General features: G+C 34.7%; 2 protein-coding genes and 1 long non-coding RNA gene across 6 annotated transcripts in view; 2 read left to right on the top strand and 1 right to left on the bottom strand.

Annotated features, from left to right (window-relative positions):
* Positions 1-932: 932 nt before the first annotated feature.
* Positions 933-8,484, bottom strand: LOC122823945 (toll-like receptor 13). 3 transcript variants are annotated; one of them, XM_044104026.1, is made up of 4 exons: positions 8,419-8,484; positions 4,290-6,837; positions 2,902-3,019; positions 933-1,662 (listed from the first exon to the last, which is right to left on the bottom strand). In XM_044104026.1, the coding sequence occupies exons 2-4, from the start codon at positions 6,796-6,798 to the stop codon at positions 1,428-1,430; spliced, it is 2,862 nt and encodes a 953-aa protein (XP_043959961.1). In that variant the 5' UTR covers positions 6,799-6,837; positions 8,419-8,484; the 3' UTR covers positions 933-1,427. The 3 variants fall into 3 exon arrangements, with proteins under 3 accessions (XP_043959961.1, XP_043959963.1, XP_043959962.1); XM_044104028.1 differs by having other exon boundaries at positions 4,290-4,575; positions 8,419-8,479; XM_044104027.1 differs by lacking the exon at positions 8,419-8,484 and having other exon boundaries at positions 4,290-4,575; positions 4,669-7,390.
* On the top strand, positions 3,013-6,059 carry LOC122823964. Its single transcript, XR_006369429.1, has 3 exons — positions 3,013-3,220; positions 4,825-4,865; positions 5,970-6,059. It is a non-coding gene; the product is annotated as an uncharacterized LOC122823964 (long non-coding RNA).
* The window catches only part of cnksr2a (connector enhancer of kinase suppressor of Ras 2a), a 71,652-nt gene continuing 58,456 nt past the window's right edge, over positions 6,056-19,251 (top strand). Inside the window, exon 1 of one of the 2 annotated variants that reach the window (XM_044104022.1) lies at positions 6,056-6,172. In XM_044104022.1, coding sequence (XP_043959957.1) covers positions 6,133-6,172 — 40 coding nt within the window. In that variant the 5' untranslated portion in view covers positions 6,056-6,132. Of the gene's footprint in view, positions 6,173-11,457; positions 12,217-19,251 lie in introns of those variants that run through there. The other variant, XM_044104021.1, reaches the window with a different exon arrangement.

Here is a 19,251-nt window from a genome sequence, read left to right as displayed (position 1 = left end):
TGCAGATGTTTGGTAATTTATGGTAAACAGTAAAACAGTTCTATATCAGTAGGATCACTTTTTTCCATTTGTAATAGAACAGCATTTATTGCTACAGTATTATTATTTTTACAACAACTTAACAACAATCAACTGTACTTCGTATCTCTCTGCTGGAGAGACAAACAGAGAAATTTAGTTTATGTTGCACTAGTAGGAACAAGGTTTTTTCCGTTTCGTGACTGTTGAGTTTTTAATAAGTACGCCGAGGTAAAAAAAAATAGAGAAGTTCTTTGAGGTTTTACAGTTTGAGGTATAAAAAACAAGGTTATGTTGTGGCGAGCGCAACAGCTTCTTCATGAACCAAACCAACAGCCCACTAACTTACCAGCCCAACGGAAAAGTTCCCATGTAACTGTCTGTCTGCCTTCATTATGAGAACATTTTACAAAACAAACTAAAACCCAGTTTGTTCCTACAAGCTTTTACATCCTGACATGCTTGTTTTGTGCAACTTATGTGTGACTTTCTGTGAAAACTGCTTTATGAATAACCTTTATTCACTTCTTGTTGTGTCTTGTCTAAAAACTGACACATCTTCTGTGGTTTCTGATATGTAAAATACATCCGGTACTTTGCAGAACTTACTGGCCTCCCACTTCATTCTTTTCAAAAATATACATTGAATAAAAACAAGTCTCTAGTAAATTTGAGAGCAAAAACTCAAATTTATTTATTTTGAGATTATTATTAAACATTTTCTAGAAATTTATGAGTTTAAAAGGTCAAACATTTGCGAGAAAGAAATTAATCTCAAATTAGAAAAATCTTTTGAAACTCAAATTTTCAGTTTTCTCATAAATTTTAGATTTTTATATTTTCAATTAAGTTTTTAACATATACTTGTAATTGCACAGTTTTATTTTTACTTACCACAAATAGTCTGATTTTAATGCACAAATACAATAGCACATTTTATACATTGTGTTGTATTATTTTATGTTGAAATGTTGCCCTTACTGTAGAGTATACTATTATTTCTGTTTTTCTACATATTTTTATATTATTTTAATCTTTTTGTGAACCTACATGTCTCAGTTTCCTGCCACTTTGCTGGTGTAACACCTGAATTTCCAAACTGGGTGAATAATTATTAATGAGACATTGCTTTGTTTTTACAGAACAAACTTTTGTGGAACTAATTTGAAACAATAGACATATTTCTATAAAAGTTTAATAAAAAAAAAGTATTTATAGAGCAACACTATCAAAAAGTATAAGCCCAGTAATGAATTAAATGGGAAAAACAAAACTAGAGCGTTACATAACACAACATAATACAACCAATAAATACACACAGATTAAAAGTATAATAAGACAAAATTGATAGAAAATATTAGATATTCCTCAGTTGTTCTTTGTTCTCCAGTCGTAAAGATATGTCCTTCTCATTCCTGTGTCAAACTGAGGAAGTTTTCCTCATTTGGATCGTTTCCGGTCTGCAGAGCCTTCCTCAGGTTTTCCCAGAATACCTCTGGGTGGTCTGCGGCGCGCGGCCAGCTCAGATAAGTCTGCTTCTTCAGCAGCTTCCTCATTCGGTGGAAAGGAGACAGCAGGTAGGTGGGAATGTCCTCCAAAAACACCAGGATCAGCACATCCTTCTGCTCGTCAAAGAGACGGAAACTGTGGAGGCCAGGAGAAAAGAAAACGGCTTCAGGACAAGAAATACCTGAAAGTTTATGACAGATTGAAGTATGGGGACGCAATGACAGCTTAGATTAAATTAGTAAATGTAGAAGGTTCTATATCAGTCGTGTCACTCTTGTTATTTTAAAAATCTCAATAAGTAAAAAAGAAAAAAAAATAAAGAGGCAAATACCAAAAAGGAAAAAAGGATACACGTCTAAGAAGTTCTTAAAGGTATTAAGGTAATAATACATAAAATATTATGTATTTTCCAGGAATATAGAGCCATTTTATAGCAGTTACCTTCAGTTGTTATAAATATGCTATATATATATGTATATATAAAATATAATATAACTTTAAAAAAATTTAACTTAGTAATTTAGCTTCTTGAAATTGAGCCTCTGTCTCTTTAAGAAGCTCCTGCTCTTTCTGAAACTCCACCTTCAGGAAGTTATCACAACATGGCTCCTCTATTAGGGCTCAATGAGTAATTTTCTAGCAAACATTTAAGTATTCAAAATCAAGAAAATTCTAAATGGCAAACAATTTGGACTTATAAAACTTTCAAAACTTACATTTTCATGTTTTTCTGAGAAAATTTCTGAGATAAATCTCGTATGTTTTTTCTTTCATTGCCAATCTTCAGCTTTTCAAACTCAGAAACATTCAGCAAATTTCAGCAATTAATCTAAAACTTTCTCAGATTTTGGCAGAAATGTACTTTTTAAAAAAAAAATTTTTCTATCAACAATGGCCCTAGTATGCCGTGTTACGTTGAGGACAATGTTTTCTCATTAGTTAAATTTTATTCAAATATTTCTGATCAGAATTCATTCATAAAATGAATCATTCATTATGTTCATGCAAGCTGAATCAAAAATTTTAGTTCAAGTTAAAATACGTTATTTCAGTGTGAGTGAAAATACAGAAACGTTATTGTTCTCTTAACAGTTAAACAGTTCTCAGCCAGATGACATATTTGTTCTCCACTCGTAAAGATATTTCCTTCTCATTCCTGTCAATTATTTCATAATGTGAAATAACTTGGCTTAAACTACAGTGTTAAGCTATAAAAATTAAAGGTGAATGAGCTATCAAAACTAAAAAAAACTAAAAAAACAACAATACCAACTGTCTCTTGATAAATCAACTTCACAAACTTTAATATCTGATTTAAACCAGAGCAATTTTTAGTTGACTTTACTTCCGTTTTCAAGCTGGGCCACCTCCTACCTGGCTGTCTGGACCTCTCTGGAGCACCACTCGCTCTCCAGGTATCTTCTGCTGATGACGCAGATGGTCTTCCTACTTCCGTAGATGGCGTCCGTGATGTTTTGTGTGATCGGCTTTCCTAGAAATGAGTGCGTACAGAAACAGTCGGTTCCTATTTTTTGATGGTTTCCATGCAGTGGAGCAATGACAAACCAAACTTGTCATTTTATTTTAGAACTTTTAATGAGGAAAGACACAGCGGCGATAGATAGCGCCACCAGTCATAATGACTGACAGCCCTTGGTGTTATCACGGATTTGCGAAGAACACTTTTTACAAGGTAAGAAGACTAACATTAAGTATGATTAAAGATATCAAATGTCGCATTATGAAGAAGGTACGCGCCTAACCGTTGGTAACCATGGAGACAGTACCGCACCGTCATGTAGCCTAGCATGTATCATGGAAAAAAACTGGTTAACGTCTCTATTTTTTCCAAGGCCGCTTCGATATAAGAAGAAATGTTATTTATGAAATATTGAAATAAACCATGTGGTGTGAATTCAGGTAAAGTCGGTAATTTGATCAACACGTCAGAAGGAGGGAGGCATGGGTCGGTTTCTAAGCTAGCTACTGCCATCTATGAGTCCCAACCAGGTGCGTTACGTTCACAGACAAATTAATTCGACTCAAACAATTAGAAACCATCAATAAACTGACAAAAACAACTTTGGAAAACAATTTCAGTTGCTCTGTTCAACACTCTCGTTCCTCACGTCCAACTTTGAATGATTAAGTGAAGTAGTTGTAAAAGGCCAATAAATTAGAGCTCAATAATTTTCATTTGCAATTTTTTTTCCTCGCTTTCTTCCAAAAACTGGATGATAAAACTGTTCAGTCTGGTGTTTTGGTCTCAACTAGTTACTTTTGAAGGATTATTTCATTTATAGAGACGCCATAATCCATTTTATTTGTTTTGTTTATTTATTTTGGATTAAATATCCAAATGTCTTCCAGTTCCAGAATCAAATGTTTATAAGAATTTAAAGTTTATTGGTCTTTGAGAATAGTTTCTTGCATTATTAGGCATTATATGACTTGAAAATGTTTTCAAAACAACAATATTGTTTATTGCAATAACTTCTGGGACAATTCATCAGCAAAATTTTGTATGACAGATGATAGTTTGACAAATATGTAAAAAAAAAACCCATAAAGTTACACACTGGAGCTTCTGTTTTATAGTAGCCTAGTAACTTTTGCAAGAAATTCATTGGATGGGGTTCAGATGAAGATGAGGGTCCATCTCATCTTCATGGGGACAACCAGTCCATCATTGGATGGTTGTCCAATGAATTACCACTTTTTCTACATAAATGCTAATACAATTTATGCATTAAAGGTCTTACCTGGTTCAAAGTCTCGATGGTGCAGACACAATTTCCATCCCTGCTCTCCTTCCAGTTTAGGTAACAGTTCACCAATCACCCAAGGCTCATCGTGGTGGTTATAGGAGATAAAGGCATCGTACTGATGAGGAACTTGCTTATTTTTATACTTCGAGTCAAAAAGCCAACCCAAGAAGAGGTAATAGGCATAGTACAGCTGCCACCTCATGAAGTGGTAAATGAAGGATGCAGCCATGACGAAGAGGATCGTAGATGTGGTTGAAACAAAGCAGATGAAGTTGACATCCTGTGAGCAAGATTTTAAGATTTTTAAATCCAAAAGCTTTTTGCCTTTGAAGTCATCTGGATAGTTGCAAGAATAGTTATATGCGTCATTAACCTGCGTCCGTTTGCTGAATATTGTCCAGTTGACGAACCAGGCATTAATGCACTCACAGTAGAAACTATTATATTTAAAATCCAAATACTGAAGAGATGGGAGCGACTTTATTATGTCTTTAGTCACGACTGAGTATTGGTTGTGTCTTCCCTGCAGGAACTCCAGCTTGGTCAGGTTGGCTTCTGCAAGGAAATCTAGTGAGTGAACAGCAATTCTGGATATGTAGAGGCTTTTAAGGTTTCGAATTGGGGCAAACAGCTCTGCCGTCAGGTTCTCCAAGTCATTTGAGCTCAAATCAAGTCTTTCCAGATTAGGTGTGTTCACAAATGTGTCTTTGTCGACATTAATTAGCTGGGAGTTCCTAGCATTAAAACTTAAAAGACGGCTTAGTCCATGGAGGAAGTTGGAAGGTAGGCTAGACTTTCCCCTGTAGTGCTGGCCATGAAGAGACAACTCTTCCAACTGGTGAAGATCAGAAAATGGTGTAATATTAAAACCTTTGATGTGATTATCGTTTAAATACAATCTTTTTAGGTTAGAGAGACCCTTGAACGGACTTGTTTTTAAGGTACCAGTTGTAATACCATTTGACTGGAGCCTAATGTCAGTAAGGTTCAATAGTCCAACAAAGCAACCTTTATCAAGGATCTTTATTTGATTTTGATGTAGAGACAAACTCCAAAGAGACTTTAATCCTTCAAATTCCCCCTTTCTAATAGCAGTGAGTTTATTTCCATTCAAAAGCAGTTGTTTCAGTTTTGGCAAAGAGGTTTTAAAAGCCCCTTTTAAATCAGTAATCTGACTGGATTGCAATCTGAGAATTTGGAGATGTACCAAACCCTTGAAAGCACATTCAGTCAACTTAAAGATGGAGTTGTTCTGCAGACTTAATTCCTTCAGTCTCGTCTGATTGGAGAAATCTTGACAGGTCAGAGTGCTGATCATGTTGTTGCTGAGATCAAGTTGGGAGAGATTTTGCAGAGTTCGTATTGCAGTAGGAACTGATGAAAGTTTGTTCTTACTCAGCCTCAAAGTTGTTAAATTTCTCATAGATGTGAATGCGTTCTCATCGATAATTTTAATGTGATTCTCTGATAAATCTAATTCTACTACATTGACACACGGCTTAAAGTAATACGAAGAGACTGTTCTAAGATTGTTGCTTCGAAACTGCAATTTGGACACAGTTGGGATGGAGCAAGAGAGGTTGATCAGTTGCGTCCGATTGCGTTTTATATTGTTCAGCGCTAGAGATGTTAGTGAGGAGTTCACCGTTTTGAGTAATGCTTCCATGTTTTCAGGAGACGTATGAAGCCCGCTGACATCAAGACTGGACAGCTGTCTGAGAAAAGTTTTGTTTTTCACGTCCCATTTCATTGGTATGACGCTGAACTTGTCACCGATGATGAGGCAAGTCAGATTTGGGAAGATGTTGGCAGTGACCCTGAAGTCTCTTATGGGATTATGGGACAAATCCAAAGCCTGGAGATCCAGCGAGCGGTTGGTAAGTTTCCATGACTGAAAGGTTCTTAAAACATTCGTTCTTATCACCAACTCCTGCAGTTGTGGCATGTGCTGCAAAATCAGACGAAGATTTGATATCGTTTCCAGTTTGTTCTGAGAAATATCCAAAAGTATTAACCTGGTCAAGCTCTGAAAAGCAGTGGGTGACAATGCTGTGATCTTGTTAGTGTTAAGTCTTAACTCAGTGAGGTTGCCCAACCCATCAAAAGCCAACTCTCCTAGCTTAACGAGCTTGTTGTTGTTCAGAGTCAACTTCCGAAGGGAGATCAAGTTGACAAAAGCACCGCTGTCTATCTTTGAAATGTGGTTTTTACAAAGATTTAAATCTTCTAGAACCATTAGATTTGTGAAATCTGAACGTTGTATTCTTGAGATTTGGTTTTTAGACAAATCAAAACCTGTCACAGTTGGTGGAATGTCTTGAGGAACAAATTTGAGTTGGCTGTCTGTACATATGGCCGCATTCTGGCTGACCCTGCAACTCTTCAGGGAAAATCCGGTGGCCAGAGGACCTAAACAGATCATGTAAATCAGGAGAAAAGCAACGCTATGATCAGAACTCTCAGATCCTGAATTTGGTTTGGTTTTGATTTCTTCCAGTCCCATTTTTAACTCCTGAGGCGAGCAAAACAGATGTTGGTAAACCTAAAAAGTAAAAAAAAGTATACAAGTGTACACAGGTAAAATCATTTCGATTTTTCTCATGGAACACCATAAGATTCAATTCTGGGGTCCCTCTTATTTATTACCTATATACTCCCTGTTGCTCAGATTATAACAAGTATAAGTTACGATCACTACATAGATCATCATACACAGCTTTACATTAAAATGTCCTGTTTATAGTCCTTAAACACTTGAATAAACCCATTCAAGTGTTTTAACTGAAATAGGAATGATCTAGATTCAACACACAATTATTTTAATTATTACAGCTAGAAACTGTTGGTCAGGTCTGAAATCTGGGTGTGGTGATGGACCTTAACTTTCAGAACAACATAAAGACAGTTACAAAGTTGGCCTTCTAACACCTGAAGACATAATGTCCCAAAAAGGTCTAGAGAATCTCATCAACGCTTTTGTCTTTAGACAACGGTGTCTGCCTAAAAAAATCAATATATTCTGGAAAGCTGCTGCTGTTCTGACTAAAACCAGGAAGAAAGAGCACATCATCCAGTTCTGAAGTCCCTACACTGCCTCCCTGTAGCCAATATAGGGCTACAGAAAAACTCAGAAATTTTTAGATTAATATCAGAAATTTTCTCTAAAAAGTCTTGAAAATTACAGAGTTTCAGAAGTAAAATAATTATGACTTTTGAAATTCAGAAAATTTCAAAAAGTCAAATATTTTCTAGAAAATAACTTTTAGATTAATCTTAGAAATTAAAAATCTAGGAAATTCCTGAGTTTGAAAAGCCAAAAAATTGCTAGAAAAAAAAATTAAAACATTGTAGATGAATCTTAGATATTTTCTAGAAAAAACAAGGACATTTCTGAGTCAGGAAAGTCAAAAATCTTCTACAAAAAAACTCAGTAATTTGAAAATTAATCTCAGATTTTTGTTTTAATAAAATATGTAAATTTATGAGTTTTGAAAGTTTGACATTTTTGACTTTTGTTGTTTTAGACATTTGTTTTTATGTTTTGAGATTTTCTGAGTATCAAAAGCCATAAATTTTCAACTTTTGAAATTCAGAAAAATTTCCATGTTTTTCTCTCAATTATTTCTGAGATTAATCTAAAAATTTCTGAGTATTTTCTAGCAAATATTCTACTTTTCTAGAAAATTTCTGACGTCTTTTGGCTCCTCCTTTTTTTTAAACTACAATGGTTCTTATCACAGCTGAGTGATTTGGTGGGAACAACTATTTTATATTGGATGTAATTGTCTTTGAATTAAATTGTTGAGAGAAACTCAGATTAAAAAGTGGAACATTCTGAAATTATTAATCTATTTCAGTAATTGTCTTGTGTTGCGTTGTACTCATGTCTATCCTTTTGTGTTAACTTTGGGTTTTAATTGGGTAAATTACATTAAACTATATTGAATTTTTCTTCAACACAAATATGTCATTTTAACAAAGTTGTAAATTTTTATGTCCATTTGACCAACATAGTGGAATAAAAATCCTGCAGAATCAGGTGATATCCGCATTTTTAACTTATTACATTTAGACAAATCAAAATTGAACATAATCTCAATTCAAATAGTTTCCTGATGCTTACCTTGAATCACTGATGTTCATGTAATTATGAGCTTTTCTCTGTTGGAGGTAAAATATAAAACCTTTCAACGAGCAGACGAGTGATATCTTCTTGATATTCGAGGCTTGTTCTGCCAATATTTATGTTTCTGTTCCTTTTCTTCCTTGTGAGTCAAACTGGAAGTCCTGTTAGAGGAAACTTCCTGTTGAAATCCAAGCAAGAAGCATCACTTTTACTTCCCCATTGTTCTGACAATCAAGCATAAAATTTAAATTTCAGAAATATTTTTGAGCGTTGTCATTTGCTTAGATTCATGTTTAATAAATCAGCGGTTTGTTCATCTTCAAAAGTATTTTTTGGTAAAACAAATTAATAAAAAGAATAAAATATCTGATATGCACTATATATTTTTCTGTTCTTTTTGAGGTGTTCTATTTATTTTTGCAGAATAAATGTTTTTCTGTTTTCTTTTTGAATGTTTTTGTAACAGTTACCGTATAGTTAGAAAACTATACGGTTTTCTTTTATTTCTGCTTTTTTGGTGCTTCCCTGTCTAACACAAGAAGCTGTTTAGATCTGCTTTGCCTCTTTGCAGCCGTATATATATAACCAAATAATCTTCTATAAACCATAAATAATGATAATCTATTGGTTTAGTTTGAGTTACAATAATGGAGGACATCAAACTGTTAGCTGGCACAACGGTAGGTAATTTTTTTTAACCAACAAAACCACAGTTGTTTCCTTATTTTAGGTATGCACTTCCCTAATGTGGCAGAAGTGGATTGAAACTACAGCCATTTTAAAGAAACAACATCTGGAGCATGAGAAGCTTTTCACACAATTGTTAAACCAGGACTGGCGCGATAACATAATGGCTACAAATTCAAAAAGATAACAGCAAAAGAAAAAAAATCCAAAAAATTTGGATTAACATGATTAATTTTGAGTAAATGTCATAATCTTTATATGCTTAAATCTAATTTTGAATAAAATACTGTTTGCATGTGGAAAATACAGCTTAATATGTTTGGAAGTGTAAGAATCTGTTGATTTTGTTTGAATTTCCATGATTGCGGACTCACAAAAAACTGGAGGAAATGAATATTTATGTATTAGAATAAAATTATTGTGATAAAACTTGACAATTGATGTTCAGATACTCTCCTCTAAATCTGGGAGAGTTTTTAAAAATATGTTAGCAAAAAAAGGTCTAGATGTACAAAGGGAGTGAAAGTATTGACTCAGTTAGTCTGCCACATAAAGTCCCAGTGATATATACTGGATTTCATGGTTGTAATGTGGAAAGATCCTCTGGGTTTGCTGCAGAAATTTGCTGCCTTTCCCTTCATTGTTGTCATTTATTCGTGTTACCAGCAGAGGTCGCTATTTAAACAGAAAACTGTAATTTCTTTTCACAGAAGACAGAATATCTTTGTCATAGATCTATAGCTTATTGATTCAACACTTAGGTACATAAAAAACACATCTGACTGCAATTGTGTTAGTATTGTTTAAAATATAGCTTCCCTTAATTTGATAATTTACACAATTCAAATTATTTAAGTTATAATCATGTCATGTCATGATTCAGGTATTTTATTATCTAAATTTTGATGTTTTTCTGCAGTTTTCTACCTTTATAGCAGCTCATACTTACTTGTAATAGTTCCTGTGTTCTTAAAGGAAAGTGGAGTGAAATTAAATTAAAAAACAGTGTTGGTAGGACTGTTTATCTGCCAAAGGAAGAAGAAAAGAAGCAGGTAAAAAATGCTAGAAGCTGTGAATGTATTGTTTTTAAAATCTTCCTTGTTTGATCCTGGGTAAACCTTCCAAACAAACTGTTATTGATTTAAAGAAAGTGTAGCTTTTCAATGGCGGCGCCCTGGTGGCTTTTTCAGACTGTCGCTATGGCAACAAAACCTTCTGTTGCTCCTTCTCGTCAAACAGAAATGTTCATCGTCTCAGCGCTCTGCTGTTTTTGTGAACCGTGAACCAGCTGCCCTGAGACCGTTCTGTCTTTGATCTAAAACAAAAACATCACAGAAAAAAAAGAAGCGAAATTTTAGGCAGAAGAAAACAAAGATGGCAGATTTTAGCCTTTGTTTTCTTTATTTCATATATCTGATCCAATCGGTTTCAAATCAATATTACAGCGCTGTTAGAGATTTCTTTAACACTGAAATATTTCACACAATCAAAGGAATTTTAATATCACCCAAAGATAATTACGAAATCCAATTTTTAAGTGGTAATTATATTTATTAAGGGAAGAGGAAAGGGATTCAAACCAATTGATCCACCAACAAGCTCATCAGAAATACCTGGATAATTAAACACTAACCAGAAATAATTTAAAAATAAAGATAAAAACCTTTATTCTGATTATATCTGATTATTTATTTTTCTAGGGGGGCCCACCCAGGGAACCATTTTAGTCAGGACCGCCCCTGTTTAATCACACTCTGGATTAAGATTTTTTTTAAATATAGAAGGATAGGTGCACATGTAGATGTAGAAAGCTGGACATAAAAAATTAGAATTAGATTATTTTTGCTTTTTGTCACTCTGAAGTGTTTCATATAATGAAAATTCAATGAAATATAAGCTGAAGGCAATTTGACTGACTATAGAATCAATTTTAAATGCTAATTAAAAGAAAAAAAAATCTATTCAAAACAACTTGAAAAGTATAACCTGTAAAATTATTTTACTTATCAAACCACCACCATACTCGTACCAACTTCCTAGCTAATTAAACATAAATACTGATAAAAAGTGAAGGGACCTTTTATCTTGGTAATCATTTGACTATTTTCTTTTATTTGACTATTTTTTTAAATAGAATAACAAACACATTTCAGTCAGTATATGTACAAAGCTGGCTAAAAAAACAAAACATGCATGCTACATTTTCAGATTTCACCAGCCAGAAAAACATGTATTTTTCACAATTACTTCCACTTTTTTCACATTAAACTCACAAAACATTTGTGGTTTAGTTGTTGCAACATAAGGATTGTAACTTCCAGATCCATTTACGTCGCTGACTGCTGCAGAGAGGGATGAGTTGCGTTGCTCAGGTGCGACATTGCACCTGATTTATCTGTCCAGATTTGGGAAAAGAAGACATCAGCTGGAGGCTGAAGGCTCATTGGGTTTCATCACAGCAGCTGAAGCCTCCAATCATGAATATCTCTGAGAATCAGCTCCATCTCCATCATCGCTACACGATTCTGCCGCTCCTGTGGGAAATACACCGACACGTGCGCGCGCTCAGCCACCCACGGGGCGCGTGCGTGGATTAATCATATCTGAGGAGGGAGAGAGAGATGTTGAGTCCAGTGTGACATATCTATCCTACACTCGGCGCTGCTGCTTCTGCGCACACCTACACACGCACTCCCTGGCTGTCACACACACACTCAGCGGGACTGACGCACCGTGGGCAAGAGAGGGAGAAAGAGAGAGAGAGAAAAAAGAGAGGGAGAGAGAAAGGAGTCAGACTGGCTCCGGCAGAGGGATGTACCGGACCCTGCTGTATCAAACGGGACTGAATCGCAGAGTGTGGACTGGACCGGGACCAGCGTAGCCAGTTTGAAGAAGTAAGGAATTACCTGGCTACCGAAGGAGGAAGAGAGCTGGAGGGGCTCAAGGGAGGAAGAGGAGGAGGAGAAGGTGGAGGTGTGTCCGCCTGACTGGGCTCTGCTTTTGGGGGTAACGGCACAACGGAGAGACCACGCAAAGTTTCCTCGATGGCGCTGGTGATGGAGCCGGTGAGCAAATGGAGCACAAACCAGGTGGTGGACTGGATGAAAGGTGAGCCGTCTTGTAACCACCAACTCACCTGGAAACGCAGAAACTCTCTGCCTTATAAACATGCAGGGGCTCAGGGGAGTAGATGGGTGTATGTTGCGTGGGAGGTGTGTTCGCGGGAGAGTGTCCATGTCTCATCCTAGCACCTGATGATCAGTGGGTGATGATGCAGCCTGCTGTGAGAGTGACAGCAGGAGAGACAGACAAACTTCTCTGCTGCCAACAGGGGCGAGCATTAGAGATTTCAGGGCCTGGGGGACTAAGAGGCCACCAAAACCTGAAATGGACTGTATGGGTATTTTTTTGTGAAATTAAAAATGTGATGAACTGAGAAGTATTTATTTTTTGCTAACTACAAATTTAGCTTTTATTTTAATTTAATTGTAAACATCCAGCAACTTTATTGTCAGTGTTTTTTATTTTATTTTTTTATTAATGTGAGGATTTTAACCAATGTAGCAAAAAAGATTAAATGCTACCAAAACAAAATAGTTCATATTTGTGGAGTGGAAGGAAAGTGACTTGTAGTTTAAAACTTTTATGAATAAAAGTTTAAAAAAGTTTTTTGTTTTTTTTTAAACTTTTTGTTTATAAATTTTTTACAAAGTATCTCAGATAAGTTAGATTGGTACAGCTGTTTATGTGAACAATGTAGGTAGAAGTAAAAGGAATAAATTTCTGCCAAAAAAAGAAACTGAAATTATTCCTTGAAATTTTCTAGAATAAACTTTCTAGATAAAAAAAAATCTGACATTTTGAGATTAATCCCAGAAATTTTCTAGAAAAAAGTGGAAATTTCTGAGGTTGAAAAGTGAGAAATTTGCTAGAAAAAGTGCAGAAATTTTGAGATTATTTAAAATTTTCATGTTGTTTCCATAAAATGTTAGAAAAAACAAGTACATTTCTGAGTTTGGTAAATCAAAAATCTGCTAGAGAAAACGCTGAAATTTTGTTTCAAAAAGTTTCAAAAATTAAAAATATTTGACTTCTGAAATTCAGAAATTTCCCAGAGTTCTTTCTAGCAATGTTTTTGACTCTTAAAGCTCTGGAAAGTAAAAAGACATTTGAAACTAAAAAAATTCCATGTTTTTTGGAGAAAGTTCCTGAAATTAATCTGAAGATTTCTGAATCTTTTGGTGGAAATTTGCTGCTGTTTTTTTTCTCTACAATGATCCTAATACACCATTGTAGATTTTACAATTTTTTTGTATTAAATTATTAATTATTAAAACATTTAGGCTCAGTTGAAGAGATTTATTCTCAGTTATAGGAACACGATTTGAACAGGATTTCTTTTAAAACTCTTGCTATATTTAGAAAAGTTTAACAAATCAAATAAAAGCAACAAAGTTGAACTATGTTTTTTCTGCTTAGACATAGTTCTACTTATTTTAGAAGTTGAGTTGTAAAAAGATAAATATTTTAAGTCATAAATAACATTTTCCATTGTAAGAACGTATGTCAATAATAATTTCCCCTTGATTAAAAATAAACTAATTGGTAGCATTCTTGAACTGTAGTTGGAGGCCATGATAAATCAGTCCAAGAGCCACAAATGGCCCCTGCGCCACGCTTTGGACACCGTGGTTTACAAGCTGATAATTTCCCCTGCTGTCTGAACGTATTTTCTGTCTTTTGGTTCGTTCTCTGCGTGTCAGTGAGGTTGTGTGAGGAACCAGCTGACCAAATGTTTCTGAAATATTCAAACGGGCCTCTCTGTCAGCATCAGCCACGTCTTGCTCAAAGGCACTTCAACCCTTCGTTCCCTGTTTGGAAGCTGCTCTGTTCAGCCGGTTGGATTCCCACATCTGGGTGTTTGAAGGCTTTGAAAAGCTGCAATGTGATTGGCTGATTGAGTTTACTAGCAATTCAACTGGCGTACCTAATAAAGTGGACTCATCCATCCATCCATTAATCTATCCATTAATCCATCTGTCCATCCATCTGCTGGTTGATCCATCCATCCATCCATCCGTCATCTGCATAATGTATGTTGGTTTTCTATTTTATTTCCTTGTTGATAACTTGAATATTTTTCATAGTGTGCTGATTCGCATCAATATTAAGGAATTATATATATATATATATATATATATATATATATATATATATATATATATATATAGTGCTCTGGCTGGTTAATGTCTCTGAAACTTTTTCTCCTCCTTTCTATTTAACTTTGCTGGTAACTTGATGCAATTTGGACCTAATTCTGGAATTTTATTGCGACAGAAACTCTATGTTTCACCACAGGGGCAGATTTTATTGATTACTTGTTTGGCAGAAAGTAACTGCTCCGAAGCAAATGACTAATTTAAACTCTCTTAACATTTTGCATGTGTTACATTCAGATACAGCTAAAGGTTATGAATCTGAATCTTCATTTGCAATTTTGTGTATTAGCAGGAAGAATAAACACAAAAAAATATAATTATTCCCCGAGGTTCTTTCTTTTATTATTATTAAAATTCTGACCTTGTTATTGTTTGCAGCCTTAAACTTTGGTCAAAGTTCAGCAGATTTAATTATTTGGCTCACCCTGGATAGTTTACTGCAATGCACCGCATAAATGCAGTAATCAAGTCCTGACGAAGCAGCCTTTAAACACGTAACTCTAATCTTTCTCAGGCTGGAAGATTATGTAAAAGTCAAGAAATACATACGCACACAGATTAACCTAAGCATGATTATTTATCTGGGAATGTAGTTGAGTGTTTATGAGGGATTCTGTGATATTGGGCAGCGATCAGATGGGAGATTAAGTCATGAATAATTCAGCAGCCAAGCTGATTAGGTCTGTACCTTCAGGCCTTGGTGAACATTTTTCCACACGTAAATGACTTTTGTATGGAAATGCAATTCATTTCCATACCTTCTAGAACAGAGGCGTCAAACTTGCCTTGATTTTGGGCCACATTAAGATCACAAATGTCCAGCTGTACCGGAATGCTTTGATAAACCCGATAAACAAACATTGAGAACTGTCTCTGCATTTCTTAAAATCTAATCATATTTAACAGTTTTTCACAGCGATGAATGCCTTCAGGATTCCACCAATTTTTTTTCTGATAAATTGCTAATTTAAAAATATTTGCAAGCAGTTTTGCAATATTTGCACTTTTATGTATGACATCAAGTAAGACAGAAGTGTAGAAGTAAAACATACTGGCACCTACAGGTGGGAGTTGGCATCATTTGGAACTAATGTTTTTGACAATTTTCATGGAAAATGGAAGATTTTCAGTAAGTTCACAATTACGGATTAGCACAAAAAACTAACATGATTTGTGGATTTAGTGAATTTACACGGCCATGGTTAAACTGGAAGCATTGACCAATGTAATTTGACAGTAAACAAATAAAAAACACTTTAATTTGATTAATAAAATAAAATTTAAACAGACAGCTGTTATCTTGAAGATTCTATTTTATAGCTTTTTGCAATAAATTGCTAATTCAAAAATATTTGCAAGGAATTTTTCAATATTTGCACTTATGTATGATGGTAAATGTGACTTTATTATTTGCAAATTATCTATCGCAGACTAGAACTTGACATCAACTAAGGGCAGAGGCAGAAGTGTATTAATAAAATTTACTGCCACCTGCAGGTGGGAGTTGGCATCACTTAAAATCTGTTTTTGATCATTTTTTGGGAAAATTTTCAATAAACTCACAATTACGCATTAGCACAAAAAATGATTTCTTAATTTTACTTGAATTTACATGATCGTAGTAAAACTGGAAGTATTGACTGATGTAATTTGACAGTAAAGAGATAAAAACCACTTTGAACTGATTAATGGAATAATATTTAAGCACATAACTGTTATCTTGAAGGTTTTATTTATACGTTCCTCTGGAGTCTAGAGGCCACATAAAAAGCTTCGGTGTGCCGAATTTGGCCCCTAGGCCTTGTGTTTGACACGTTTGTCATCAGGTAGTGCAATATAAAAAATACAGCATTGTTTCAGTCTCAGTCCTTTAAAAATACATTTGTCTTTATGATCAGTTTTTTTGTCTCCTCTTTATTTATCTTTCGTGTTAATAGTCATGAATTATCGCAACACGTTACAATTGTTGGTGGAAACTGATTTTGGCTCCACATCCACCAGGCATCCCCGTCGGCCCTGCCAGCTCTAAGGACTAATACATTAATCACATTTATTATCTGGGCTCAAACCAGCTGCCAACGTTTTACCGTCAGGCGGATGCTTTAAGCACCAGCTCCATTAGCAGAGTGATATACGTTCACATGGGCTTAAAGGGAGAAAATATGAAGGTCATTTATGATTAGATAAACTTCCTGGTCTGGTTTGCACAAGCAGGTAGGTCTTAAAGTCAACTTCTGGCTCATTTAAACTTTAAAAACTGATAATTTTACATTCCTGTGGCTGTCTGAATATAGGGTGATTGATTTTCCTGTTTCTGAGTTGGGTTTTATTTTATAAGTGAAAATAAAGGTAGAATTAGGTGCTTTTTTTCCTACTTCTTTACCTCCATATTACAGCTTTTATGTGATGCCATTCCCCTAAAATCTAGTGCTAAGTTTCTAATAAAAAGTAGATCAGATAATTGAACATGATCAGATCAATAACTTGCAAATGTATTCACTCTCCTTTTCTTTGTCGCATCTTGTCATATTGGTGTGCTTTATTTGGGATGTAATGTAATAGAAAAAAACATGAAATCGCGTAACTGGACAAAAAAATAGCTAGTTGTCAATTTTTTTGAGAATCTGAAAAGTGTGGCATGCACTTGTTTTCATGACCCGATTAATACTTTGTAGACAGAAGTCGTTCAGGATTTTCTTTAACCATCTAAAGCTGAAATGTTTCTCCGTTTTTCAGCTGAAGCTCAGTCAGAGTTTTCAAGTCACACATTTTCAATTTATTTTAGGCCTGGACTTTGAGTAGGCCATTTTCATCCAAGCTTTAGTGATATGTTTAGGGTTATTTGTTTGTTGTGTTGCCTCCTTTAGATAAAGGAGATTTTTTTTTTTGTTTAATTTAGTTTATTTATTTCAAGCGTATTCACAATCTAAATACTGTAGTATAATTTTTATAGCTGTTTGAAAAGGAGCTAAGCATATATATATATATATATATATATATATATATATATATATATATATATATATATAGATATATAGATATATATTTTTTTTTTTTTTTTTTTTGTTTTGTGTTTTTGTCAAGAAATAAAAATATTTTCTTTATTTTTCTTTTATTTTTAACTATGTCAGTTATGGTCCTCCATAGAAATTTGCTATACAGATAAAATTTGATTTGAAAACATTTTTGTTTTTGATTATCAATAAGGATTTCAACTTTGTTTGCATTTCTTCTCCTTAACTGTTGCCATTGCTTTTTGTTTCTTGAGGCGCAGAAAGAAAAAAAAGAAAAAAGCACGACACACACTCTCTCTAAAAAAAAGAAAACAAAAAAAAAAAAGAAAAAGAAAGAAAAACAAAAAATCTGTGACAAACGACAAACACTTGTTACTCATCATGTCTGCTGGTTGCATAAAAAGCAGGTCAGGGGGTCCGTTAACTCAAACGCACCAATAAAATGCAGGTGGTGTGAGGCTCTGTTTACAGAGGGGATCTTTGTTGGCCGCTGTCACTGGGCATGTGTTTACATGTGTCTGGGTGGGTGGTGGGCTGCCGGTCTTAGCCCGTCTGTGCTCAACAGCTGACAGACTCGCATGCTGGCTCCAAACAGAAGGCCGTGCCCGAATCCTCGGACATTTGCACCAACACACACACACACACACACGCACACACACACACACGCCGAAGCCCGCTCAGAAACGTGGCTAATCTCGGTTTGGTATTCAGTTCACGCCGGGTTGGGGTGTGTCCGTGGCGACGGCGGGTAACGTGATACACCGTAGTGTATGTGTGTGTTTAACCCTTCTAACTTTCACACTGCAAAAACACAAAATCGCACCAAGTAGTTTTGGTCCAAACTTTTTGTCATGTGGGCCAAAATTGTCGACTCAAAAGTAGTCGCAGGCCAAAACAACCCAACATAAAGTAAATCAATTATTTTTATTTTTAAGTTTTCCTAAATGGCAATTTTTTGTAGTTCCAAAACTTGAAAGGGATTTTTACAACAGTGTGAGTACCATTACAAACAAATACATAAATAAAACGTAGAGGTAAATTTCTACCAAAAACTAGAGATTAATCTCAGAAATCTTCTTTAAAAAATTGGGATATTTTTGGGTTTCAAAGTATAAAAATAAAAATTGACATTTGTTTTTTGTAGAAAATTTCTGAGATTAATCTCAAGATTTCTGAGTTTATTTTGGTGGAAATTTACTCCAGTTTTTTCTCTACAATGACCCTAATACCCCACTTTAGATTTTATATGTTTGATGTATTGAAATAAATTGATGTGGTTTTCAGTTTCTTTTGGGCTTGATTGACTTTATTTTCAGTAATAATAACAGAATTTGGGTCAATTTATTTCAAATACTTGCTACATTTAGCCACGGTAAATAAGAAATAAAAGTTGATTATTTGGCTTTTCAGGAAAAGTTTCTGGATAAATATGGTTTTACCTTTTCTGAAGGCTTGATTGATTGCAGGAAGATGAGTACTTTTGTAAGAAAATTATGTTGGTAATAATTTTACTCTGTTTAAAACTCTCCATCTGGATCTTTGTGCCAAATTTGGATAATTTTTCAATTGCAGTTGGGGGCCACATGAGATCAATCCAATGGCCACAAATGGCCCCTGGGTCTAGTTTCCAGTGCAAATATCTTAGTAAACTTGAATAAGACAAAACTAACTTACAAGTAACTTTTTAGCAAGAAATAGAAGCTTGTTTTAAGTAAATAATTCCTTAATATTGATGAAAAAATTACTTTTTCCATTGGCAGACTATTTAAGTTATAGCAAGACATTTTCCCATGTTATAAGTTAATTTATCTGCCAATAGAAGTAGTACTTTTTCATCAATATCAATGAATTATTTACTAAAGAAGAGCTCCTATATCTTGCTGAAAAGTTACTTTTAAGTTAGTTTGTCT

This window comes from Gambusia affinis, linkage group LG21 (assembly GCF_019740435.1).
Source record: "Gambusia affinis linkage group LG21, SWU_Gaff_1.0, whole genome shotgun sequence".
NCBI classification, from domain to species: Eukaryota; Metazoa; Chordata; class Actinopteri; order Cyprinodontiformes; family Poeciliidae; genus Gambusia; species Gambusia affinis.
The sequence above is the reverse complement of the archived record's forward strand: the minus strand, read 5'-3'. Positions and strand labels throughout refer to the sequence as shown.